The 27073-nt window shown below is 39.9% G+C and overlaps 1 protein-coding gene across 1 annotated transcript in view; it reads right to left on the bottom strand.

Annotated features, from left to right (window-relative positions):
* The window catches only part of VSTM4 (V-set and transmembrane domain containing 4), a 108567-nt gene that overhangs the window by 69658 nt on the left and 11836 nt on the right, over positions 1–27073 (bottom strand). The window contains exon 3 of the mRNA XM_028512271.2: positions 2013–2075. Coding sequence (XP_028368072.1) covers positions 2013–2075 — 63 coding nt within the window. The remainder of the gene's footprint in view (positions 1–2012; positions 2076–27073) is intronic.

The following is a 27073-nucleotide window of genomic DNA, read 5'->3' as shown; positions in this document are numbered from 1 at the left end:
GATACATCTTGTCAGACCTCGGATTAAAGCTGCATCCTGTTATGCCAGATAGGCCAACCTCAGACCCCAATCTTAGCTGGGCATCTGTTTGTCCTGGGTAGGGTCAGCAGGCAGTTTCCCAGGCAGGCATTTTCCCAGGCTACAGTTTCCCACAGTGAGTTTTCTCAGCTGGTGATCTTCCATTCCTCCTAGGTCTACCTAGGTCTGTCATATGCCACAATCTTTCCAAACATACAGTGCTGGTCTTTGAAAACACCTCTAGCCCTGACTAAGTGTAAATTATTGGATCTCTTCCTAAATGTAATAATCTGACTCTCAAAGGGGAGCACAGAGTCCAGGTTACTACTAACAAACCTGCAGAGATTATTATTCATCTGATGATAAAGAAGACTCCCCATAACAGCTGCCAGAAAGCTGCCTTAGGGCCCCACAAGACTGCCTCCATCACAGTGCCTGGATCACAGAAACACAAGCTAAATCAATCACTTTTTCTACTGCTTCACCCTGTGAGGAGTCAGTCACTTTTGTGTTTTTCTAATGAACAGACATTTACTGAATGAAGGGCTAAGGGAGGAAATTTGGGATTATTTTTCTAGAAGGTCATCAAATAAAGAAAGAGGCAGCTACAATACATGCAGGCAAAAAGCAGGGATACAAAGATCACTATGGGAGTAAAGTGCAATCTGAGGAACACAATGTGTATGTGTGACTTCAACACACAAAAATAAATCCTAATGGCCCACCTTGGTGACATCTTAGAGTTGGCAAACTAAGTTCATAATTATGGTGACATTTTTCTAAGAGAAAACACCTTAACCCCACCACTTTTATCTAGATTTTGTACAGGTAGGTTTAACTTCAAGTGTTCTCGCCTAGGGCAAGCTTTGCTTCTACCACAACTGTTGAGTTAACAAAAGAGGATGGTGAATCCCCAAGGCACACACATCTAAGATTCTTTTGACAAAGTCATGCTCATCAATAAATGCCCAGCCTTCAATAGATATAATCCTTCTCAATTTCCTGATAACCTCTTAAGATTAATCAGTTTTGTACTGATCAAAGACTCTGCCTGAGAACTTACAAAGCCCATTCTTTCATTGTTTCTGGTCTCAGTCCTCAACCACTTTGATATTTTGCAACTTTCCTTACTTGAAGGCAAAGTTTCTCAAGCTTGGCATGCTTGGCATTACGGGCCATATCACTCTGTTGTGGAAAGCTGCCCTGTGTACTGTAGGCTGTGCACCTACCCACTAGATGACAATAACACTAAAATGTTAGCTGTGGCAATCAGAAATATGTTCACATGTTGACCAATGTCTCCCAGAGAGGCAAAACTGCCCCAAGGCTCAAGTGGGAGCTCATATCAGCACTCCGCCAACCTATAGCTGGGCACCGCCCCAGGGTTTCTGGTTTGGTGAGGGTAGTGCCCTATTAGTACATCTGTAACAGGTTCCCAGGTGGTACTAATGCTTATGCTGCTGGTCTGAGATCAGCCTAGAACCATTGTTCAGAGAGGCCTGATAGCATGCTGGAATTACCTGAGAAGCTTTCAACAAGTTCTATCACCACCAGAACTTCCAGAAATGTGGTACAGGCAGCAATGTTTTCATAGATCCCCTGGTGATTCTAAAATGGGTCAAAATCCCTTGCTTAAGGTTTTCGAACTGTTTCCAGAATCCCAAACTCCTTAAGAATCTGTGATAAAATTAGTTCACAGTGGACATACTTCCTATTTTTATATTACTTGAAGACCCAACCCTAATATCACCTGAAAGTAGGAATTCTGCAGCAAAATAAAACAACCCCAAATTATGCAGTTTTGGAGCTTTACCTTTTTAAAACCTTTTGGTTGATAACACCAGAAATTCCCATCCTACTCTTGAGTAAGTTAAGGGCTAGAAAACAACTTGGCAAAACTAAGAAGTGGGGGTCTTTTCCTTCTATTCTATTCCTTTCCTGTTATATAAAAGTGAGATAGCATCTTATAATAAAAATATGCAAGATTTACCTTCAAAAATGCCCAAGTCTTTTTCTTTTTTCAAAGGATGAATCTTCAGAAGCTTTAAGGGAAATCACTGTAAGACAAAAAGGAACAGCACAGCATAAAGCAGGGAAGCTATAGGCCAGGCCCACATTGCAATCCAGAATAATGCCATATGGCATATATGGCACTTTTTATAAAATAATTTTCACTTTTGCAAACCCACATTTAATTGTCAAAACTCACAGGCCATGGGGAGCTGCAATGACTGGCACGTAACAAGTGAGAAAGCTGACACACTGGAGGGGAATTAATATTTCTGTTTAAAGCCAGTAAATCACAAAGCTGAGATGCAGTTCAATAGAAGTCCCAATTGCCTCACATTCTTGCAAAATAAAGAATTCTCCAATGGGATGTCCAAGAACCAAAACATTATTTCTTTTATAATTTGATGTCCCAAGATAGAGAAGCCTGAGGTCACCTGATGACTCAGGGTTAGTGCTCTGAGCACCATTCGTCTTGCAAGACAGTCACACAAAGCAGCAATCACATAATCTCATCTGATTCTGAGATTATGTTGTTTTGTCAGCTTTCAGTCAATGGTTGATCACAGAATTCACTGTGCCTGCTTTCAACAGTCATGGAAACAGAACTGAGTTACACTGTGTTAAACCTTGAATATCATACTAAAGAGTCTGAAACCATGCAAAGGTTCCATGCATAGGGGTAACATTATCATAAGTAAAAAATCTAAAAATTAATATAACAAAAAATGTAAAATGTCAGAGAATTAAAATACTGTCCAATAGAACTTTATGAGGTGATAGAAATGTCCTGTCTGCACTGTACACACAGTAGCAGTCACTGGCCACATGTGGCTTTGTGGCTAGTCCACATGGGACTGAGAAAGTGAATTTGTAGTTGTATTTCATTAATTTAAATTTAAATAGCCACATGCATTCAGTGCCTACCAAATTCAGAGCTCTAGAGAAGAGAATGTAGAACTCTAATAAAAGGAATATATCTATCTATCCACCTACCTTATCTATCTATGTTATCCTTCAGAGAACAATTAGGATGGCTGAAATGTATATGCACATATATAATTGTGTAATATAAATGTATTTATGAAATATAAATATGTAATTAAGAAAGGTGAAATGCAGATGTTTTCAGCTTTTCCAATTGTTCTCAGAAAGAGGGTTTTGGTTTGCTATAAGTTAGTCTGACATTACTGAAGAACTCCTTTCCCATTTTAACCTAAATTCCCTAAAACTGTAAGAAGTATCTTCTACCTCTATATACCCATCATTTGGCACACTGCCTCATAGCTGGTAGGTGCCTAGTAAACAAATGATTTTTTCCTTTCTAATAGCCCCACAAAGTAAGCAATCTGGAAGTCTAGGAATGAATTCAGTAGATATTTGGTCTTGCATGTCATATTATAAACAATTTGTCCACCATCTTCCTTACTTAATTTGCCCCATCCACAGTCCCTATAATCGCTGACTACCAGAGCAACAAATCAGTTTCCCCCTCAAGAATTTAAACTAAGAAACAGAGTACATATGGTTGTATAGACCCTGGGGCTGAAAGAATCTGTGAACTTTGAGGCAGGAAGCTGTGTTTAGAAAACAGGCAAGCAGAAGAGCATAGAAGGCAGAACCCGTAAGGGAAAGGTAGAGGTGAGAGGTCTATTGGGGCTGGAAGACTTGATGTCAATGGCACTTTGGGTCCCAAGAGGGTTGATGTATTGCATTGCTATCCTTGCATCCCATGAGCTCTATAGCCTTAAACTATTGCCTCTTCTCTTCTGAGTTACCTTAAATGAGTTTTCATAGCTTCAAGTAATAGAGCCTAGGCTAGGCTAGGCTAGGCTAACTACAAAGAATCTTAATGATGTCAATACAGAAATTAGAAATAAATTAGAAAGAAATTTCCAGGGCACTTATGCATTCAGACAGTCAGGTATGCCTATCATGATCCAGAGCCTTCCACTTTGAGTGTGCTCCATGGACCAGCAGCTTCAGTGTCGCCTGGGGTCCAGTCAAAAGTGCAGAATCACTAGGGTTCCAAACCAGAGCTACTGGATCAGCATCTGCCCCTAAACCCAGACTCCCTGGGTAGATCATATGCCCTTTAGAGTTTAAGATGAACTGATGTACACTGGGTTGAAACACTAAGTTGCTATGTGCTGGTTGTATGACTGGGAAAGTCACTTTACTTCCCAGTAATGCAGGGATAATAAGTCCTACTCTCAGGGTAGGTGTGAGCATCAAATATATTAAAACATGTGAAGTGCTCAGAACAGTGCCTGTGACCTAGTGAGCCATCTCTATCCACAGGGACGTTAGCTCTCTAACACTAGGATTTTAGCCTATTTTATCCTCTGCTCTAACTTCTACACATAATTCCAGCATGGACCTTTGCTGTCAGCCCTTTGCCTCAAAGTGTGAATCTTTGATTGTTCAAATGGTCCATAAGAAAGAGCTTCCTGCCCTTGGAGCTAAATGTCTGCAGCTCAAACAGGCTGTTACCATTCTAGCAAAGACAAGTGCCTTCAGACCACCTTTCATTCATCTTTCATTTTTTCCTTCTCAAATTTGTTGGCTCTTGATCTAGTCCAATTACAAGTCCCTTTGCCTTATTTGGGACAGAAGGTAAGATCTCCCTAATTGACACATGGAGATATGTGCAGAAAGAGCCAGAAAACCAGGGTTCTAAGCTAATGGGTCTGTAAGAGAGGAATTCAGGGATACTCATCTCCCCTAGTAGCAGCTATTTTATGGGAAAGTGCAGCACCTTTGATCAGTAACATCAGTCATACTCTTTATCTGTTCCTACAAGAAAGGAAAAATGTGGATAAACTCTGCCACAGTTTCAGAAACTTTTCCAAGTTTCTGCATAACAATCTTATTTCAGCTGCTAATCCCCTGCTATCTCAGAGTGAATTTGATACAGTCAAGCCATGTTGTCTGAGTCCACAAACCACAAGGACACACTGTGGATAGAGCTAGGCCACCATAACAGCAGGGCTTTGCAGTGGACAAGAAGTGGCTCCACTGACTTTATTAGTGGATCTCCCCCACAGTCAGCCTGGGGGAGCTGAGTGGAAGAGGCCACTGAGGGCTAGATGGGATGGCAGAGGATGAAGTTCTTCAAGGAAATATTTTGCCTGACCAAGGAAAGAGTGGCAAATTTTCCAATCACAGATTAATGTTGGTCAAAAACACTATGAGATAAAATGCAATCTCTTGATCAAAGAGCATGTTCAGTGGTTTACAATGACTTTAGCCATCAGAAAGTGACAGCCCATCACTTTCAACTGTGTTTGCCTTACCTTGTGATCTAACCAGACTTCCAGACAATTGAGAGAAGACAATAGCAGCCCTTCATAATCAAAGTCCTAGTTCTGACTAAGCACCAGCTCAGGGGAGCTAAAAGCCTCTACCTTCTGACAGCTCCCTAGGACTGGGGCAGTTCTCAGTTTAATCCCTCAAAGATTAGGGAGTCACAGGCTGCCAGCTTTTTTAACCAATGAGTTGTTTTACAGGGTTTTCATGGTGGGTAGGGGCCGTACTCCTCTGGGTAATGGAGTAATGGGACTTCAGTCCCTGGCCAGGAGGGAGCATAACCGAAGGGAGTAACACTGCATGACTCTCCCCAACTTCCATCTTCATTCACCCTCCTTCTTACCCCTGATCCAAGTGAGCTTCTGACAAGCTACCCTGTTCTGAATCAGAGGAATGTGGTCAACATCCTATTCTGGGTGGCCTCTGTCTTGCCATGTGCTCTGAGACTGGACTTTCAGCAAATAGCTAACATGGGAGTGGGTAGTGTGAGCCCCTTGGGAATGTACATATTACCCCAGTTGCTAGGAGTATTGCCAGCCCTGTTTCCCAGAGAGTACTACTTGGGGCCATTCATATGTACCCTTCTTTTCCATCCTTCCTGGGTCCAGAGGTCCCAGGAGAGTGGGTGATATAAAGAACCCCTCCTCCTAAAGGGCTCAGGGCCTGGAAGAGGGTGGGGAGGAAGAAGTCCTTTTAGCCTCAGTGTCAAACCACTTTTCTCAGTACAGCTTTATAAGACATAGACTGGGTATTTGGTTTCTGTCTGACTCCCATGCCCACTTATGAGTTGCATGGAGCTCACAGTGGAGAAGGGAGTAAACAGCACTCCAAAGTTGTCTTTAACTGACCTACTGACTGCTTTGTAATTTCCTTGGGACCCCAGTACCCAGGTCAAGGCCATCTGTCCTTCTGGTGAGACAGTGGCCCAGATGCCAGAGCTGCAGGTGGTGCTGGGGGTCCCTCCCTGAGTGAAAGGGCATGTTGTGACAGATACCATGTATTACCTCCTCTGGGAGGAACTGGTTAAAAGTGTCCCAGGATCAAACAGTCTGGAAGAGTGCAGCACAGAGGTACCAAGACACACAGATCATATCAGTCTTATGTCTGCAGGAAGTAGGGTAGAAAGAGAGACTCTTAGTCAAATCCCCTTTAATAGAGCCTATGGGACACCATCACTCTGAGAGGTGTGAAAAATGAGAGCCTTGATTCCTGCTTGAACAGAATGTCCACCGACACCCCTGGGGAGGGCATGTGTCACAGGCTGTGACAGATTGTGTTCCCTGAGTTCATGCCAAGACTCTGTGATAATGACAATGCCCAGGGCCAAGGGGCCTCCATTTCCCTTCCTGGTATCTGTTCACCAATGATAGTGACATCTTTGTCTGGATCTGTGTTGAAGGGCTGATCTCATCGTTCATGGAACAGATGGCTGACGATTTTTAGAGACCCTGGGAAGGCTCCCTTTTTCCAAGTATTCTTTCCTACCTGTTCACCTATGCCCAAATTCCTTTAATAAAGAATTGTACAATTAAAAGCTCAATTTGCACCCATAGGTTACATCCAAAGTGAGGTGCACATTTATGACACAGAATGCAGGTGTTGATGGAGAGGGAAGTAAAGAGGGCCCAGCACAGACATAGGAGTGAGCAGGCCTGAGAGAACAGCGGCAAGGATATGGGGAAAGACATGGAGATTGGGAGACACACCTTCATTTTTCTCTTCCTATTGCTGGCCAGTCTGAGCTAAAGTATTTTCCAGATTCTCCAGATCTTCCCTTAGTGCCCAAAGCCTAAGATTTCTAAAATTTTAGGCACAGAAAAGTAACTGGAATTCTGGTTAAAATGGAGAATTCCAGGCATCAACCTGAGCTTCTGGTCTGAGAAATCTGGGGAGAACTCAGGAATCTGTATGATTATGGAGCACACCTTAAAGAAAATTCTGAAACGAGGTCTCGGGAACATACTAGGAGAAGCCTTTCCTCACACACTCCTAGTGAAAGTGGGTACCAAGCCCACAGAGACATGAGAGAGGGAGTTCAAGTTATGAGGGACCAGACCCTGTGCCTCGATCTCCTATCCAGCCTAGGGCAGAGTCCAGGACTAGAAACTAAACCAATATCTCTTCATTTTAATCCAGAGAGAACAAGAAAACAGCAAAACCTAAGGACTAAGCCAATCACACAAGTATTGTTTTCAAAGGACTCTAAAAGGGCCCCTTTAAGTAGTGTCTTTCAATACAGTGAATACAAAATGAAGAGCATGGCTTTAGAAGAAGTTCTTTTCAAAAGGGCAGGCATCTGTAACAATCCATGTGTCTTCCCATGTACTGACTCAAACTGAAAAACTGGAGAAAATCTAAGAGAGGCCTTCTCCAATGATCACCTAATAATACTTACACACTCCCTCCCCAATAAATGTGTTCCCTTAGAATGTCTCACTATATTTTACTTGTTTATATTGTGTCTTACCCACCTCCCCAGCTGAAGGGTATGGATTGTATCTTATCTTCACTTCTAGAATCTTTCCTGGTTGTACCAAGTCATAGTTACTTTGAATGAAAGAGCAAATGGAACAAACATTAAACCGAATTGCTGGGTCGAAGTGCTAGGACCATGACATTATAACATTCTGGGAGATAGGAAATAGAGGCCAGAGCAAGGGGCCCCATCTTACCCAGCCATTTTTCTTCCCCTGGAAGCTGTACCTCAGAAGTGTTGGGAGTGCACCACCAGCACACCAGGCCAACAAGACAGACTCCTACTGAGTTCTGGCAAAGATGGAGGTGTAGGTAGATATGCTTTGCTTTCTTGCACAACCAGAAGAAGGACAACAAAAAATTTAAAAATGAAAATAACTGGAACTGCCAGAAAATCAAACTGTATGGAAGTTAAACAACCTAGGAGTTAAAAAAAAGAAACATTCATCCACATTGGCAGGAGGGTTGGAGACAGGCAGCTGCGGTGGAGAGGAGGTGGGGCAAGGAGACGGACCAGGTAGGCGCGAGGTGGTGGCTGATGGTCTGGGCATTCCCACATTTGTGCATGGAAAAGTCAGGAGATACAACTAGAAAGAGAGACAGACCACACAACCCAGGGTTCCAGCACAGAAAACTAAAACCTCAAAACCTCTGGCTGGAAAAACTTGTGGGGATTGAGGCAACAGGAGGAACTCTCAGACTCACAGGAGAGTTCATTGGAGAGATCCATAGGGGCCTAGAATGTACACAAATCCACATACCCAGGAATCCGCACCAGAAGGGTCCAATTTGATTGTGGGTAGCAGGAGAAGTGACTGACAGCAGGCCAAGAGCCAAGCGAGTGGCATTGCTCCCTCTCTGACAACTCCCACACATACAGTGCCATAACCCAGTGACCTGGGTTACTCCACCCTGGTGAATACCTAAGGTTCCACCCCTTAAAATGTAACAGGTGCACCAAGACACAAAGTATGTCCCAAATGAAAAAACAGATCAAAACTCCAGAAAAAGAATTAAGCCATGAAGAAATAGCCAGCTTACCAGATGCACAGTTCAAAAAACTGGTAATCAGGATTCTCACAGAAATGGTTGAGTATGGTCACAAAATAGAGGAAAAAGTATAGGCTATGCAAAGTGAAATAAAGAAAAATAAACAGGGAACCAACAGTGAAGGGAAGGAAACTGGGACTCAAACCAATATTTTGGACCAGAAGGAAGAAAGGAACATTCAACCAGAACAGAATCAAGAAATAAGAATTCAAAGAAATGAGGAGGGGCTTAGGAACCTCCAGGACAACTTTAAATGTTCCAACATCCTAATCATAGGGTTGCCAGGAGGAGAAGAGGAAGAACAACAAATTGAAAACTTATTTGAAAAAATAATGAGGGAGAACTTCCCCAATCTGGCAAAGGAAATAGACTTCCAGGAAGTCCACAAAGCCCAGAGAGTCCCAAAGAAGTTGGACCCATGGAAGCACACTCCACTGCACATCATAATTTCATTACCCAAGATTAAAGATAAGGAGAGAATCTTAAAAGCAGCAAGAGAAAAGGAGACAGTTACCTACAAAGGAGTTCCCATAAGACTATCACCTCATTTCTCAAAAGAAGCCTTATAGGCAAGAAGGGGCTAGAGGGAAGTATTCCAAGTCATGAAAGGCAAGGACCTACATCCAAGATTACTCTATCCAGCAAAGCTATCATTTAGAATGGAAAGGCAGATAGAGTGTTTCCCAGATAAGGGCATGCTAAAAGAGTTAATCACTAAGCCCTTATTATATGAAATGTTAAAGGGACTTATCTAAGAAAAAGAAGATAAAAAATATGAACAGTAAAATGACAACAAACTCACAGCTATCAACAACCAAACCTAAAAGTAACAGAAACAAAACCAAAGTAATCAAACAACTAGAACAGGAACAGAATCACAGAAATGGAGATCACATAGAGGGTTATCAGCAGGGAGGGGAAAGGGGAAGAATGGGGGAAGACTTACAAGAAACATAAATGGTAGGTACAAAATAGACAGGGGGAGGTTAAGAATAGTATAGGAAATGGAGAAGCCAAAGAACTTATACATATGACCCATGTACGTGAGCTAAGGTGGGGGAATGCTGGTAGAAGCGGGGTGCAGGGCAGAGGGGTATAAAGGAGAGAAACAAGTGGGACAACTGTAATAGCATTATCAATAAAATATACTTTTAAAAAAGGAAAGCCTTCTATGCAATGTTCTGGCCTCAGCATGACATACTTTGAGTCTGTTACAATTCACTTTACAGCCTCTGAGTTCTTAGCTTCTTAAAATGTCGGAAGTCCTCAAACCTCAAGTAGAAGGTGATTCTTAAGTTCTTTCAAGTTAAAAGGACAGAGGCAGAAGTTAAGGCCCTGATCTCTGGTCTGTAGACCTGCCATTTTGCACCAAGGGGACATACAGATCTGGAGAGCAGATGCCATCCTGCCTCAGTTAGTTCAGGCAGTGTTTTTCACAGATCAATGGAAGAGAAAAATCTATAGGGACTGGAAGAGGTTGCTAGTATGAAATATGCACAAAAAAACCTTAAAAAGGCCCTTAAATAAAACAAAGATGAGTCTAAACCTTGCTCCAAATTTAAAAAAGTAATATACTCAGTTCACAGGCCCTTTATTCAGTGGTGGTTCCCAGGGAAAAAATTAAATGTAGCTGTGTCCCCACTATTTACTAGAACAGCATTCTCAGGGAAGGTAACTGAAGCCCCAGGGATACAGAGACCTTCTCTGTTTCTGCTCTCAGAAGATTGTCTATGGTTTTCGCTCCCTCTTGCCCTCCAAGACTCAGGCCAAAGGCAGTCAGTCTTTCTTGGGGCTCAAACAAAGCATCCTGCAGTGATGGAGCAACTGATGAGAAATGGAAAAGCTCTAGCTTTGTCTATTTCAAGTCATTCTTTCCTTTGCATTCACTCTAAAACAAATTCTAAAAATCAAACAAAAAGAACAAACAAAAAACAGATGCAAAAGACTTTCCTCATCTCCCTGCAGCTGGAAAAGAAGTTTGCATTATGAAATACAGTCAGCTGCAGAATACCAAGGACATGTGTGTCCCCAATCAGCAGCTAAGAAACTTTGATACTTAGGGCTTGGTAACTGGCCCTCTCCAGATACAACTATGGGATGGGTCTATATTTTTCCTTGCTAATACCTTCTACTCCTTGTTGTCATTAATTAAAATGGTATTTTACCAAAAGGTTTAGATTATTCATTCATTCTTTCATCCAAAGAAACTGTTATTGAGCCCTTTTGTACACCATGCATTGTCAGGTGTGAGGATGCATTTAAGAAGAATCTGGCATTGTCTCTGGAGTCAAATTGCCTGCCAAGTCTACTACGCTAACTTTCCTTTTATCACTATGCACCCTGGCCTTCAGTAAGCACAAACACTGAGCATCCAACTCCATCCACTCATTTGCAAATTCCTTTTTTCCTTTGTCCACATCTTTGCTCAGGCTAGTTGGTCTCCTGATACAGCATGGCCTATACTGTCATAGCCCTTTTCACCCTGGAGCCCAACAAAATCCCACATCCTCCCAAGTGATCTTCTCATTCTCCCAAGAATACACCCTTGTCTGTCTCTTACTCCATTGCCAGAGTCGCCTTGTTGTATGGCCCTTTCACACTCTCATTCTATTAACTACCTCGATAACATCTATCCGATCTACCAGTATACCCACATCTACATATGTCTTCTTCTCTAGACTGTGAGGCTGGCATCCCAGGAGGGTGGAAACCAAACCTCTTCACTCTCATTTCTTTTTGGGCAAGGCACAGTGGCCACAGGCTTATCAACCAGGGCAGGTTACACATTTGCTCACTTTATGTTTTCAATCTCTTCAATTCTTCCAAAACAATGGCAGTTGGAATGAGGGTAGGTACAATGAAGGACTGTCTTAAGTGTTGTTTAAATTACACTCCAGTTGTCAATTTGTTCCCTCTGAGTATCTGGACCTGTTGACACTTTAAACATCATATGTGCTTGTTTAATTAAGCAGTAGCACTCAACGTTTAGTTAATCTCATTCCTAATTATCTCCATGTCTCTGGAGAAAAAGGAATTATTTAATTTCTTCCACTAAAACTTGAAACATCAGTTCCCTGTGGCAGTACTCTCAGATCCAATTATTAAATTCCCTCTAATCTTATATTATAATGTCATCTTTGCCCCTGAATACTTTTAGGTAATAGTCTTCTGTTTGCTTTGTCTACTCCTCATATTTAAAGCTTACATATATGGTTATAAGTCAAATAACAATTTGGCTTATTAAAATATGCTATGTGGGGTTAGACTGAAATACTGAATAAATTTCAGGAGACAGCCTTTGCAAATTGCTTCTATTATCAGCATTTTCATTGCTGATGAAGACATCTCCATTTCAGAATATCAGACTGCTTCTGAGTCTGTGGGTGCTTGAGCTGGGCTGAACAGCCATTGAGGGCAATTTGTTTATGAAGTTTAGGGAATTGAAGCTGTTGAACACCTAAAAGCAAAAGCCTAATATGAATGACAATGTCACTCTGAACCCTGGGAGGTTGTGCTCCCTGGTATGAAGGACCCATGTAGTTCTCCAAGGCTGAGCCCTGAATACTGGCCTATCTCCAAGCTTATCAACAGCCAAGGATGTGTGGCACTTGGGACTGGCCAGGGCCTGCCCTTATCTGGAAGCCCTCAGGCTTCACCTCAGAAACTGTCTCATGGACACATGATCAAAAGGCTTTGGGGCTAGTCCAGCCTCCCATCCCTACCCAGGCTGCCCTCTTGCTTAGAACAGGATCTGCATGTCCTGGAAGGGACATGCCAGATCAATGTGTGAGGAAGACACAAGTAAGGGTCACAGGAATATCAAGCAGGATGGAAAAGGCTGTGAGACTCAAAGCTTGGGGAAAAGAGTCAAGGAATCATTAAAGAGCAGAGACAGAACACAGACAGAAGTACTTGGATGAGGGGACACTAAGTGGAGGTGGGGAAGGGCATGTGGAGGGCAATGGGGACCCTGACTCCCAGTAATGGGAAGACAGCCACTTCATTTACAAATGGTGTGCAGGTCATTGCACACCAACAGATGTACATCAAATGACCTGCCAATGCTGAGTGTGGAGAACAGATGCAGGTCAGACAGTCCTATGTGTTTGCAAGGACAGAGAACAATAACCATCCTCAATTTATTACCAAAAAAAACCACAAATTACCACAACTAGTAATATGTTATTTTGCACTTAATCTAGAGACTTGGGTCCCTACATGTCAAATCTTCACTTCACTTCAAAGTGACCTTGGAATTTACTCAAAAGGTAACAGCTTATCTCAGTCTCTAGGGATATATTGTGCTTTCAGATTTTAGGACAGAAATACTTATACTATGTTGTTGGACCCCATTACTTAAAAAGCAAAACTTGTTAGCTATTTCTTTTGGCTCAAGTGACCAAGAACCAAGAACACTTGGAAATCTCTGCAATAGTTTATCTATATCTTTATTTCAGAAACCCTTGAACACTCCCAAAATAAGTCAGTCACCCTGAGAAAGAGATAGTACCCTGAGAAGCTTCGTCTTCCTGTTGGAAAGTATACCAAACTCCGCTCATACTCCCCTAATTTCCATCCTGACTTCCTTTGTTCCACCAACTCGAGCCTTGCTGTGCCTCCCATGTTTGATGCAGGGCACTCAGGACTGATTTCCCTGCTATTCCTGGGGTTGGGTGGGTTTCCTCACCATGCCTTACCTGCAGTGAGACCCACACTTGCATCTACCTGCTCATGATGAAGGAACTAGAAGCAGTTACTTCAGGATGGTTGTCACTGGAGCTGAGGACACAGGGCTCACTAGGCTGCTAAGATGGAGGTGAGTATACCTCACTCCCACCTGGAACACTATGCTACTCTAGATTTTGTACAGATTGACCTTGTGGGGTCCTAGGAAAGAGCTGATGCATCCTCACTCTGCAGTACTGCTCTTCCACTGAGGACACTCCACCTTCTCTATGTGGCCAATGGACTGGAAAGGAGGAGTCGCTCCTCCTGCTGCCCCAAATGCTGGTGTTTCCCAGGGCTCCTTTTTTGGCCCTGCCCATTGGGGATCTCACACACCCCCATGCTTTCACCTCTCTGACTCAGAAATCAGCTCTTACTAGCCAGATCAGACAGAGGCATCATCCAATGTGTCTATGTGCCAACTGGACATCAGTGCAGGATGGCCTCCTGCCACATCACTCTCAACCCTAAACTTCACCTCTGGAGTGGCTCCTTCTCTTGTGGTCCCTATTTCTGCTATGGACACCACCTTGACTGTCACCCCAAATCTCTCTCCCTTGCCCACATCCAGTCAATCCTAAAATCTCCTCATTTGATCTCTTAGTGTCTCTCCATTCCTACTTCCAAATTTAGTCCTCTATCATGTCAAGCCTGAATAACTACAAAAGACACTTCCTCCTCACCCTCTTGTATGGTGCCTCCAGATCTATGTCCTAAGCAGTCAAGAGAGGGACCTAACAAAAGACTTTAAATGCTTTGCAGCCTAAAGCAGAGATTCCTCAAACTTCCTAATGATAAAATCACCTGGACCGCATATTAAATATTCAAATTCCATCCTGGACCAAAAAGACCAGAATCTCCTGGGCAGGGGTTTAGGAGTCTTCATGCTAACAGTGGCCCTGGTGATGCTTATCAGTAGGCAAGGTTGACAATACTGGCCTACAAAATCAAGTGTAAATTCCTTCATATTTGGCGTAAGCCCTTCCACCATCATCCCTGCCTCCTTCCCCTAGTTACCCATAGCTGCCTCTTCCTCTCAGCTTAGTCTCCAGGAGTCCTGACACACTGTTGTAGGGCCCTCACATACTGAGCATACTGAGATGCCTCTCCTTCCCATTCCCTGCCCTACCTAAATGCTGGTGTCAGTGTAAGCACTACCTTCTCCCTCAGCCTAGGGGCCCTCGTATATGATCCCATGATATTTGCATGTTTATCATTGCATTTACATGGTGACATCATATCTGTTTATGCATCTGCCACCCCTATGAACAAATCCATGTATATGTCCCCAAGTTTCCAGCATAGCAAGGGCTTGGAACAGAGCAGGTGCTAAACAAAGGTCCACTGAGTGAAGGAGCAAATGAATCCACCAAGAACTGCTGAACTCTAGGCAATATTATTTTTCAGTTCAATTTCTTTACTGAGCCAACCAAAGCTTCCTTGGCTGAACTTATTATGGCTTTGAAGGCTGCCACTCATTTCCTTATCATTTTTGACACTCTTCTGTAGTTTGAATCTATCTTTTTCTATCTATGAGGTTCCCAAAACGAACTGTGTATTCTGCATTACCGTCTCACCAGCTCACTACACTTGACACAATTACTGTTCTTCTCAGGGACACCAGGACAATTTGTACATGGATGGAAATGACACCAGCTGTTTGTGCTGACATATCACATTGCAGATGCACATCTAATTCACCACCATTATCACCAAAGTCCCTTCACAGAGATAGCCTCTTAGCCTCCTGTTGACTACCCAACAGTGCCTGCAATCCATTTTCCCCACATGTATTACTTTGCCATTTTCCAAATTGAATCTCATTCTGTTATTTCCTGCCCATATTTCTTACCTCTCTGGATTCATTTTTATTATGTTTTACTCCTCGCTAACATTAAGAACATTTGCCAATTTTGTATTTTCTGTAAAGTTCATTAGGGTACAGTATGCTCCTTTTTCAATGTCATTGATAAAACAATTAAATGAAATGAAACCCAACATTGACCCCCTTGGTTTCCACTGGAAATTTCTCTAGAGGGTTCAATGCCATGTGTCACTTAGGACATGTCAATCCATTTTCCTGCAGGCTGGGCTTTCACTCAGTGAAAGGGACGCATGGCACAAGCAAATAAAGGATCTGTGTGACATTCTGTACCTTTTCTTCTACTTTGGGTAATAAAAATGACATTGACAAGTTCATCTGGCATGACAGTCTCTCTAAAGTAAGCCAAATATGACTCCATTGTCATCTAGAGGGTCATAATATATATACATTCTACATTATTTATCATTTCATTTTGTGCCAACCAGCAACAATAACCCTATTGCCAAACCCCCTGCTGCAGTCTCACACAAACCTACACTGAGCTTTCACGTAAACCCCAATTTAACACTTCCCCATTCATCAAAATCATTTTCCATCATACCTTAATACTTTTCATATTTAACACATCAAATGGCTATGTATGCTGTACTCCAAATTGCTACATCCTGTGTTTCTTAGTCAAACACTTTTAGGGGTGTCCTCAGGAAAAAGCCATGACAAATTCATTCATTAGTATAAGGTTTTTCCCCAATAATTTGCTATTGGTTTTCCTTTGTCACACATACACACATGCTTAAGACTAACCCTGTTTGGGAGGAAACTCAAAAATATAAAGAGAAAAGTAAAGCAAAGAATACTGCTGATATTGAGGTGGGCTGGTTATTTGTTTTATTCCTAGGTTTTTGTTCATTTCTTCTACTTTGCATGATGTTGGCAAAGCATTTTAAAAGCACAGAACTAATGAGCTGGATTTGTCAGGAGCCATGATCTGAGTTACACAGCATGAATATAACAGGCTGCAAGTTATGCCCAATTCCCTGGACATCCCTTTAATTTATCCTTTTCTCTTCCACCCCAAAGAGCTAAGCAAAGTATGAGTAATAAGGACTAGTATTGTAGTAATAGACTTGACTCCATAGTAATATATACAAAAAACTTTAAAATGCTAAATTGTAATCAATGTTCATGATAATTTAGTTGTGGCACCCCAATAATACTCATGAGTTTAATTTACTCAACAACCAGGCAAGTGAGCTTCCCCAGTAATGACCTTTGCAGCTGGTGGGCTCATTGACATTCTCATCTCCTTCTCCTCAGAGAAGAACTTGGGACCTTTCTGAAGTGATCATTCCTGGATCAAAAAGAATTCCAACTAAGGAAAAATGAGATGTCTTGGAAAATGCAAAAAGTGCCAAAAGGCAAAAGGCATGCAAGTTCCTTGATTAAAAAAAAAAAAGTAGAAAACTAGGTTTTAAAACTATAGGCTATAGGACTTTTCATCTATCCATGACAGATTTCTAGAATGGATTTTCTTTATTATTAAGACTTGATTTTTTAAGAGAAATTTTAGGTTAAGAGCAAAATTGAGGGAAAGGTACAGAGATTTCTCATATATCCTACACATGCATAGACTCCCACACTATCAGTATTCCCCACCAGAATGGTACAATTGTTATCATCAATGAACCTACACTAACACATCCACATCACGCAAGGTCCATAGTTTACATTAGGGTTTACTCTTAGTGTTGTACATTCCATGCATTTGGACAAATTATTAATGACATGCATCCACCATTATAATATCATACAGAATGTTGTCACTGCTGTAAAAATCATATGTGCTCCCTACCTATTCATCTCTCCCTCCTACCCAACCCTGGCAACCACTAATCTTTTTAATGTCTCCAAAGTTTTCCTTTTCTAAAATGCCATAGAGTTGCCATCACACAGTTGGAGAGCTTTTCCAGTTTGGCTTCTTTCACTTAGTAACATGAATTTAAGTTTCCTTAATATCCTTTTATGGCTCAATAGCTCATTTCTTTAGAATAGATTTATAAATGCAGGTTTTAAGAAATTAAAAAAGGAAAAAGTACATTACTAAGAGACATTGTCAGGCCAATCTCAATTGCTTTTCTGATAGGTTTACTAGTGGGATAATGAAAAAAAATGGATATCTCAAAGCTGGCTTTTTAGTAAAGTAATTGGCAGTCTCTAACAGTAGCCATGTGAGCTAAATGGCAAAATTGGTCAAGATAAAAGCTCAAGTGCTAAAGTTAAAATTCCTAGTACTTCAACAACAAGAGATGACTCACTACCTGTAAAGTGCTGGCCAACATACTAAGGTAAGAAAAAGTAATGAGATATAAATTTGCAGATATCACTGAGAAGCAACTAAAAAAGACTACATGCAAACAAAAAGTGAGATAGAGGAGATCCAAGATGACCTCAGAATAGGTGGAAGATACATTCACCTCCTCCCAAGACCAAACTGGTATTACAACAAAAATATAGATCAAGTATCCTAAATAGCCAACCGAAAACTGGCTGAAGAGAAGTCTTATAACCAAGGATTGGTAGAAGGAGCCACATCAAGACTGGTAAGAAGAGCTGACATGCAAAAAGGACTTGCTCCACTCCCATGGGTGGCAGCTGAGATGCTGCAGGGATATCTCAGATATAAAGGTCATCCCAAGAAGTATGGAGTCTCAAGCACACACCAGGTTCCCCAGACCAAAGCACCAGAGCTAGGAAGAGGCACCCACATAACATCTAGATCCCCTAAGCCTGATCAGCTACTCCCCCTCTCCCAACTCCCTACTGAAATCAAGTTCCTGGAAGACTTTGGAGCAGACTGAGTGGTGTAACTCTAGAATAGAAGAAATTTTTCCCCTGCATGCTGTACATGTACAGAGCCTTCCCTTCACACAGCCAAATCTTTTTCTGTTAGGGACTGATAAATTCTGCTGGCTTCACACTAACAACTCTCCTGAGACCCTACTCCACCACAAAGGTAAGCAAGCACCCAGCAGGTAGCACCTAGACTTGTTATACCCAGAATGATCCCAGACCAAGCACTGGAAACAAGTTTCCATGTATCATTCTCGGGAAAACCAGTCATCCCTACCTGCTGACTCCCTGAGAACCTATCTCATGCAACTCAAGTACTGCCAAAGGCTCTTTCAATAGCTGAGTCTAACAGGCAGCCAGAAGGCTGAGGCAGATAGAGGTGGATCTCAGGACCCTTTGGGACTTTTGCTGACCTGCCTCTGGGCCTGCTGCCGGTAAAAGCTGGCCTTGGTGTACAGCCAGATCCTTCCCACACATACCCAGGCCCAGCAGAGGCAGCCATACACTGCGGATTGTTTTGTATCTCCAAACAGGTTGCTCATGGCCAGTCACAGGCAGCTTCTGACACTGGTCTGCAGAAGAGTCCCTCCTCAAAAGTCCCAGAACCAATACCCAGTGGTCAGCTTCAGACAATATCAGATAAGGATTAAATATGCTTCACAAGTAGCATACCCAAAGGAAGATCTCAGAAGGCACCAGACCCTGCTGAGGAGAACTCCACACTTGTAGTCAGCACCTGCACAGTAGCTTGCACACTGTGATTGGAACTGATGTTCACAGCCAGCCTGAGGGTTGACACCACACAGGAACAGACTAATAGCAATTAGGACTCAATTATAACAGGAGGACCCACATAACCCACACAAGGGTCATTCCTTTATTCCTTATATGGAGCAACCAGAACAAGTTATAAAGGAGATTTCACCACAGGGTCCGACAGGATACCTACTACATAAGGCCACCATACCAAGAGTGGGAGTCATAGCAGATCTACCTAATACATAGAAACAAACACAAAATAACAGCATAGATAGGGAGACAAAGAGACATATCCAGGAGGAAATAATAGGAGAAATCTCCAGAAAAAGAGATAAGTATAATGGAAACAAAAACTAACCAGACATAGAGTTCAAAATATTGGTTGTAAGAATGCTCAAGGAATTTAGTGAGAACTACAAGGAACTCAGAGAACTATAACATGAAAAAGAACAAAGCAACCATTTTAGAAAGTCAGAAATGAATAATACAAGATTTGAAATGAAGAGTACACTAGAAGGAATAAACAGTAGGTTGGATGAAGAAAAGGACTGAATCACCAATATAGAAGGTAGAAAAAACACCCAATCAGAGGAGCAAAAAATAACAGTAACTTTTAAAAATGAGGATAGTTTAAGGACATTTGAGACAACATGAAGTAAGCCAACATTCATATCATAGGAGTACCAGAAAGTGAAGAGAACAAGCAAACAATCAAGAAACTATTTGAAGAAACAATAACTAAGAACTTCCCTAAATGACACACAAGTCCAGGAAGAGCAGGGAGTCATAAACAAGATGATCCCAAAGAAGCCCATTCAAAGACATATCATAATTAAAATGATAAAGGTTAAAGACAAAGAGCAAATCATAAAAGCAGCAAGAGAAAAACAGTTAGTTGCCTAAAAGGGATCTCCCATAGACTGTCAGTTGATATCAAAATAGAAACATTTCACACCAGAAGGAATTGGCATGAAATACTTAAAGAGATGAAAAGTAAGGACCTACAACTAAGATTACTTTACCCAGCAAGGCTACCATTCAAAAACTGAAAAAGAAATAAAGAGCTTCCCAGACAAGAAAAGGTAAAGGAGTTTGTTACTACCAAACCAGTATTATGAGAAATGTTAAAGGGTCTGCTTTAAGAAGAAGAAAGAAAATACAGAGGAACAGAGTCAAAAGAATAAATGGCAATAAATGCATACCTATTATTAATAATCACTTTAAACTTAAATGGCAGAAATGTTTCCAATCACAAGACATAAGGTAACATAATGGATAAGAAAGCAAAAACCACATATACACTGTCTAAAAGAGACCTACCTCAGAATGAAAGATACACACAGACCAAAAATAAAGGGATAGAAAAAGATATTTTATGCAAATGGAAATTCTGAAATGCTGGGGTAGCAATACTTACACCTGACAAAATAGACTTTAAAACAAGGCTATAGTAAGAGACAAAGAAGGACACTACATAATAATAAAAGAGCAATCCAACAAGAGGATATAACCCTTGTAAACATATATGTACCCAACATAGGAGCACCTAAATATATAAAGCAAGTCTTGATGGAAATAAAGGTAGAGATCAAGAGTAATATTGTCACAAGAGGAAAGTGTAACACCCCATTGACATCAATGGATAGGTCTTCCAGACAGAAAATCAACAAGGAAACAGCAGCCTTAAATGACACAATAGATCATAAATATCCCTGTTGAATATAAATGCTAAAATCCTCAACAAAATATTAGCAAACCAGATCCACTAATACACTAAAATGATCATATACCATGATCAAGTGAAATTTATTCCCAGCATGCAAAGATGGTACAATATCCACAAATCAGTAAGTGTGATATACCACATAAACAAATGAAAAATAAAAATCATGTGATTATATTAATAGATGCAGGAAAGACATCTGATAAAATCCAGGATCCATTTATGATAAAAACTCTCAGCACACTGGAAACAAACAGAACATATCTCAACACAATAAAGGCCATGCATGGCAAACCCACAGCCAACCTTATACTCAATGGGCAAAAACTACAAACATTTCCCTTAAGAAAAGGATATCTGCTTTCACCACTCTTATTCAACAGAGTACTGGAAGTCCTAGCCACAGCAATCAGACAAGGAGAAGAAATAACAGGCATCCAAACTAAAAAGGAAAAAGTAAAACAGCTATTATTTACAGATGATATAATACTGTATTCATAGAACCCTATCAGAAAGGGAAACTAAGGAAACAATCCCATTTATAATTGCATCAAAAAATAAAGTACCTGGGAATAAATTTAACCAATGATATGAAAGATATTTACTCAGAACATTATAAGACACTGAGGAAAGAAACTGAAGAAAATACAAATAAGTGGAAGCATATACTGTGTTTATGGATAGGAAGAATTAACCTCATTAAAAATGTCCATCCTACACAAAGCAACCTATAAATTCAATGTGATTTCTATCAAGATACAAAGGCATTTTTCACAGAACTAGAACAGATATTCAAAAAAAATTATATGGAACCACAAAAGGTCCTGAATAGCAACAGTGACCTTGAAAAAGAACGAAGTTGGAAGAATCATGCTACTTGACGTGAAACTATACTATAAGACTATCGTAATCTAAACAGCATAGTATTGACATAAAAACAGACATATAAATCAATCAAACAGAATAGAGAATCCAAAATAAACCCACATTATTATGGTGAATTAATATTTGACAAAGGATGCAGGAACATACAATAAGGTAAAGAATGCCTATTCAATAAACAGGGTTGGGAAAATTGGACAGATAATGTACAAAAAAAGTGAAACTAGACCACTTTCATACACCATACACAAGAATACACTCAAAATGAATTAAAGACTTAAATGTAGACTTAAAACCATAAAAATCCTAGAAGAAAACCTAGACAGTAAAATCTCAGAATTTTTCATAACAATATTTTTTCCTGATATAACTCCTTAGGCAAGGGAAACAGAAGAAAATGAAACAAATGGGACTACATCAAACTAAAAGGTTTTTGCACAACAAAGAAAACCATCAACACAAAGAAAAGACAACAGTGAATGGGAGAACATATTCACTGATACATCCAATAGGGGTTTAATATTCAAAATTTACGCAGGGCTTATAAAACTCACCACCAATAAAACAAACAATCCACCCTGGCCAGTGGCTCAGTTCTTTCAAGCATCTTCCTGTGTACCACAGGTTGTGGGTTCGATCCCTGGTCAGGGCACACACTTAGGTTATCGATCCTCAGTTGAGATGTGTATGGGAGGCAACCAGTGGATGCTTCTCCCTCATTTCTCTCTCTCTCTCTTTCTCTCTCTGCCTGTCTCTCTCTCTCTTCCTCTTTCTCTAAAATCAATAAACATATCCTTGGGTAAGGACTAAAAATAATTCCAATTTTAAAATGGACAAAGGACCTGAATAAACACTTCTCCAAAGAGGACATACAGATGGCCAATAGACATATGAGAAGATGTTCAATTCACTAACATTGAACTAATCATGAGAGAAATGCAAATTAAAACCACAACAAGATACCACCACACACCTGCTAAAATGGCTATCATCAATAAATCAAAAACAATAAGCATTAGTGAGGATGCAGAGACCAGGGAACCCTACTTCACTGTTGGTGGGAATGTAGATTGGTACAGTCACCATCAAAAGCAGTATGGAGTTTCTTGAAAGAACTAAAAATGGAACTTCCTTATGACCCAGTGATCCTACTTCTGGGAATATATCCAAAGAAATATGGAACACTAATTTGAAAGAAATGCACTCTTATGTTCATTGAAGCCTTATTTACAATAGCCAAGATTTGGAAGCAGCCATGTGCCCATCAGTAGATGAGTGGATAAAAAAGCTATAGTACACTTGCACATTTGCATAATGAAATACTACTTGGCTGTAAAAAAGAAGGTAATCTTAACTTTTGGGACAGCATGGATGGACCTGGAGAGTATTATGCTAAGTGAAGTAAGTCAGTCAGAGAAAGACAAATATTGTAGCTTATATTTTCACTTTTATGTAGAATCTAATTAACAAAATAAGCTAAAAAAATAGAAAGATTCATAGACACAGTGAACAGATTGACAGCTGTCAGAGGTGAGCATGAGAGAAGGCTGGGTAAAAAAGATGAAGGAGTTAAGCAAACTTAAGCAAAAAAGAAAAAAAAAACCTCTCATAGTCAGTCAAATAATGGTTTGGTGATTGCCAGAGGGAAAGGGGATTAGGAGGAGGTAAGAGAGGGTAGAAGAAGAATAAATGGTGATGGAAGGCCACTTTATTTGGGGTGGTAAAGACACAATACAATATATAGAAGATGTATTACAGAACTGTATCCCTGAAAACCACATAATTTTATTAATCAATATCACCCTGACACATTCAATTTTTAAAAAAGTAGGATAACTTATTATGTTGCTGAATAAAAGTCAACAACTTTTCTATAAACAGGGAATAACCAATTTAAAAGAGATCCATGTGTGTTTGTGTGCATGTGCATAAAAGAGATAGATTTTAATTACAAGGATAAAAAACTAGAAATAAACACAATAAAAATGTTAAGACTTATGTGAAGAACTCTTTACTTAAATATATTTACAAAACAAACAGACAAACCCTGAATGCATGAAGAAACACAACAGGTCCCTGGATAGGAAAATTTAAAATCATAAAGATAAATCATAAATCATAAGATGTATATGCCCACCCAATGTAATTTATAAAGTCAATTAAATCCCAATAAAGTCAAACTCTAACATAATTTTTAAAACTAGGTAAGATCACCTGAAAAACTAAATGTATATGAATAAGCAAAAGCATTTATTTAAAGAATAATAATGAGACTTGCCCTATTCTATAATAATTAAAATAGTACTATATTGGTGAGGTAGGTAGAGTCTACATTTAAATGTAGGAATTTAGCTTATGAAAAATGTGGCATTTCAAACCAGGGAAATTTTATTTGATCAATAAATAATGTAAGGACAATAGAACAGCCATTTGGTAACAAAAAGTGAATTAGCTACTCCACGCCTTATATAAAAATGGACTCCAAATAGATAAAGGAGTGAAACTTTTTTTGAAAACATTAAAGACAAATATGGAAAAAAGTTTTATAAGCTTTGGGTGGGAAATACCTTCCTGGACAAGATATAAAACCAAAGTACCATGTGCAATTTGTTGAAAATAAACTATATCTCAATAATAAAATATAACTAGAAAAGAAAAGAATAGCATATAGGAAAAAATGGCAACTTCAACTGCATAAATATGCTGAAAATGTAAAATTTTCTACATGGCAAAAAATAAATAAATAAATAAATAAAGGGTAAAGGCAAGTAACAAATAAGAAAAATTTGCACCATATGTAACAGCTAACAAATGAATAATCAGAAATATAGATAGATAGATAGACAGACAGACAGATAGCAACCATTTGAAAAATAGGCAAAGGTTATGGACAGGCAATTGAGAGAAGAAAAATTTAAAACAGTTGTAATGGAATTCAGAGATGCAATGTTGCTCCAGCAGTAAAAGCGTCTGGGAAATGTTGGACTCTGTTTAACATTCTGTGACTATTTAACTCTCTGTAGCCTCAGGTTTGGCTAAATATCCAGAAAGCCAGAATGCTGCCCAAAGATAAATGTTATACTAGAGGAAGGAGGTTAACAAATGTATAGAGTACGGGTAACTGTCTGATGTTATCTGTTAACTTAGAAATGCACTGTTGCCCTGGCTGGATAGTTCAGTTGGTTAGAGCATCATTCTGATATACCAAGGTTGAGAGTTCAATCCCTGGTAAGGGCATATACAAGAAGCAACCAATGAATGAATGCATCCATAAGAGAAACAACAAATCGATGTTTCCCTCTCTCTCTGTGTCTCCCCCCACCCCACTCCTCTCTCTCTCTCTCTAAAATAAGTAAATAAATAAATAAATAAATAAATTCCTGCCCCCCACCAGAGGTAAGCTGCAGGCAAGCAAGTGAAGCTTCCCTCATATTACACCCTGAGCTCCACCTCCTGTCTCCCTCCACCACCCCCCATCCCCATCTATGGAAAAACTGTCTTCTAGGAAACCAGTCCCTGGTGCCAAAAAGGTTGGGGATTGCTAGTCTATATGACCACCCACAATATAGTTTTATTATTAACTCCCTATAAAACAAAGACCCTGTCCTAGGAAGTGTATGAACTTTTTCCCAGCCACTGGGAGCAAGTAGCTGCTTTGCCCATGTATGTAAGTTTCTCCTATTAAAGCTCTTATGAATTTGAATAAGGCTACATGTCATTTATTTGTAATTGATCCTGAATTTACACTTTTGGGGCTTTCCTCCAATAATAGTCAATTAACATATGATGAGATGTACAACCTCACTACTAATTGAATACAATAATTTAAATTAAATTGTATTGTATTGAATAATCAAAATTAAAACAATTAAATATTATTTTCCCATCATTGTGATAAATAATGGAAAAGATTAATAATATCCATTGTTAATGAAGCTTCAGGGAAATAGATCCATTATGCAATGATGGTCAGAGTATAAATTTGTAAAGTCTTTTAGGAGAGCATCTTAGCCTTGTCTATTAAAACTTTAAATAGGCATAGTCTTAGGCCCAGCAATTCTCTTTCCAGAAATCTCACCAACAGAAACACTGGGAAATGTATATAAGGATGTTCACTGAAGCACTGGTTGTGTAAATGAAATATGGGAAGTTTCCTAAGTTTTCATCACTGGGGAATGACAGGATATAGTTTGGTATTGCCTTGCTATGTAACATCAATGAAAAAAAGTGCAAATAATATCACCAACAATGCTTATAAAGCATTAAATGTAGTGTTAAAAATATTGGTGTGAGTACAGATGAATGCCAATAGGAGAGGGACTTGAAAGATCTAAACCAAATCATTGGCAATGATTATCTCTGGGGATGGCAGTGGAAGTGGGATATTGGGGCGTAAACATGGGAAATGCAGACTCTCACATTTTAATTGTGGCAGTGTTTGAATCTTTTACATATAATATTTTTTACATAATGCCTGTGTCACAGCAGCTTACAAAAATATTGGTGTGACTACACTATGTTGTGTAAACAGTGCTAAAAACAAAAGTTACATGATGCCTTAGGTGGAAGAGGTCTCCAAGAGCTAGCACACACAAAGATACCCTCATGGAGGAGGAAGGGTGGATGAGGGACCTTAAATAAGATGTACAATTGGAATAGTCCAAAGGAAAAAGGGTTAAGGCCTCCAAGAGAGGGTGACATTATCCACCAAGAGCATTTCATTCATTCGTCAAGTACTTATTGACAGTCTGTTGTATACAGATCATCATCATCATCCCCAAAAGTATGTATTATGTAGACAATCCATGCAAAAAAGGTATTTTCAATGCTGGTCAGTATTATAAATTCCTTACTATAGAGGCCAATTTGACTCTTTAAATGTATCAGTCTTTAACTTGACTATACCAGTAGGCCCTGCAATCTTATTTCCAGGATTTTATTCTAAGGACAGGAACATTAGTAAAGATTTACTAACAAGGTAGTAGAACAACTTTAGTGACAATAACCAGGAAGCTAAATTGTGGTACATCCACATCATGGAATATTATTCCACCATTAAAAGTAGGTTAAGGAAGCATGTTTAACATAAGAAAATGTGCATATTATTTAGTAATGTGAGAAAAGCAAGTCCCAAAATGGTATTTGTGGTATAAGTGGAATTAGGTTTTTAATTTTTATGTGCATAAAAATGTCTGAAAGGATTTATAATGAAATGATAAGTTATGACTGGGTGGAGAGATTGCAAGTCATTTCTGTATTTTTCCATATTTTCTCTAATTGGACTATATTATTTTTGCAATAGAAAACAACCAACACGTGGAAATCAGGGTAAATCAAAAGAGCCAACACTGCTCTGACACTTGCCACGCCAAGAACCATCCCTTAACTGCATCAGTACAAGTCAACCTCTGTTTGCAACAGCAAAAAGAGACCACCAGTCTTTCTGGAAG

The sequence above is a fragment of the Phyllostomus discolor genome, chromosome 5 (genome assembly GCF_004126475.2).
Source record: "Phyllostomus discolor isolate MPI-MPIP mPhyDis1 chromosome 5, mPhyDis1.pri.v3, whole genome shotgun sequence".
In the NCBI taxonomy this organism is placed as follows: domain Eukaryota; kingdom Metazoa; phylum Chordata; class Mammalia; order Chiroptera; family Phyllostomidae; genus Phyllostomus; species Phyllostomus discolor.
Note: the sequence above shows the minus strand (reverse complement) of the source record. Positions and strands in the feature narration are given on the sequence as shown.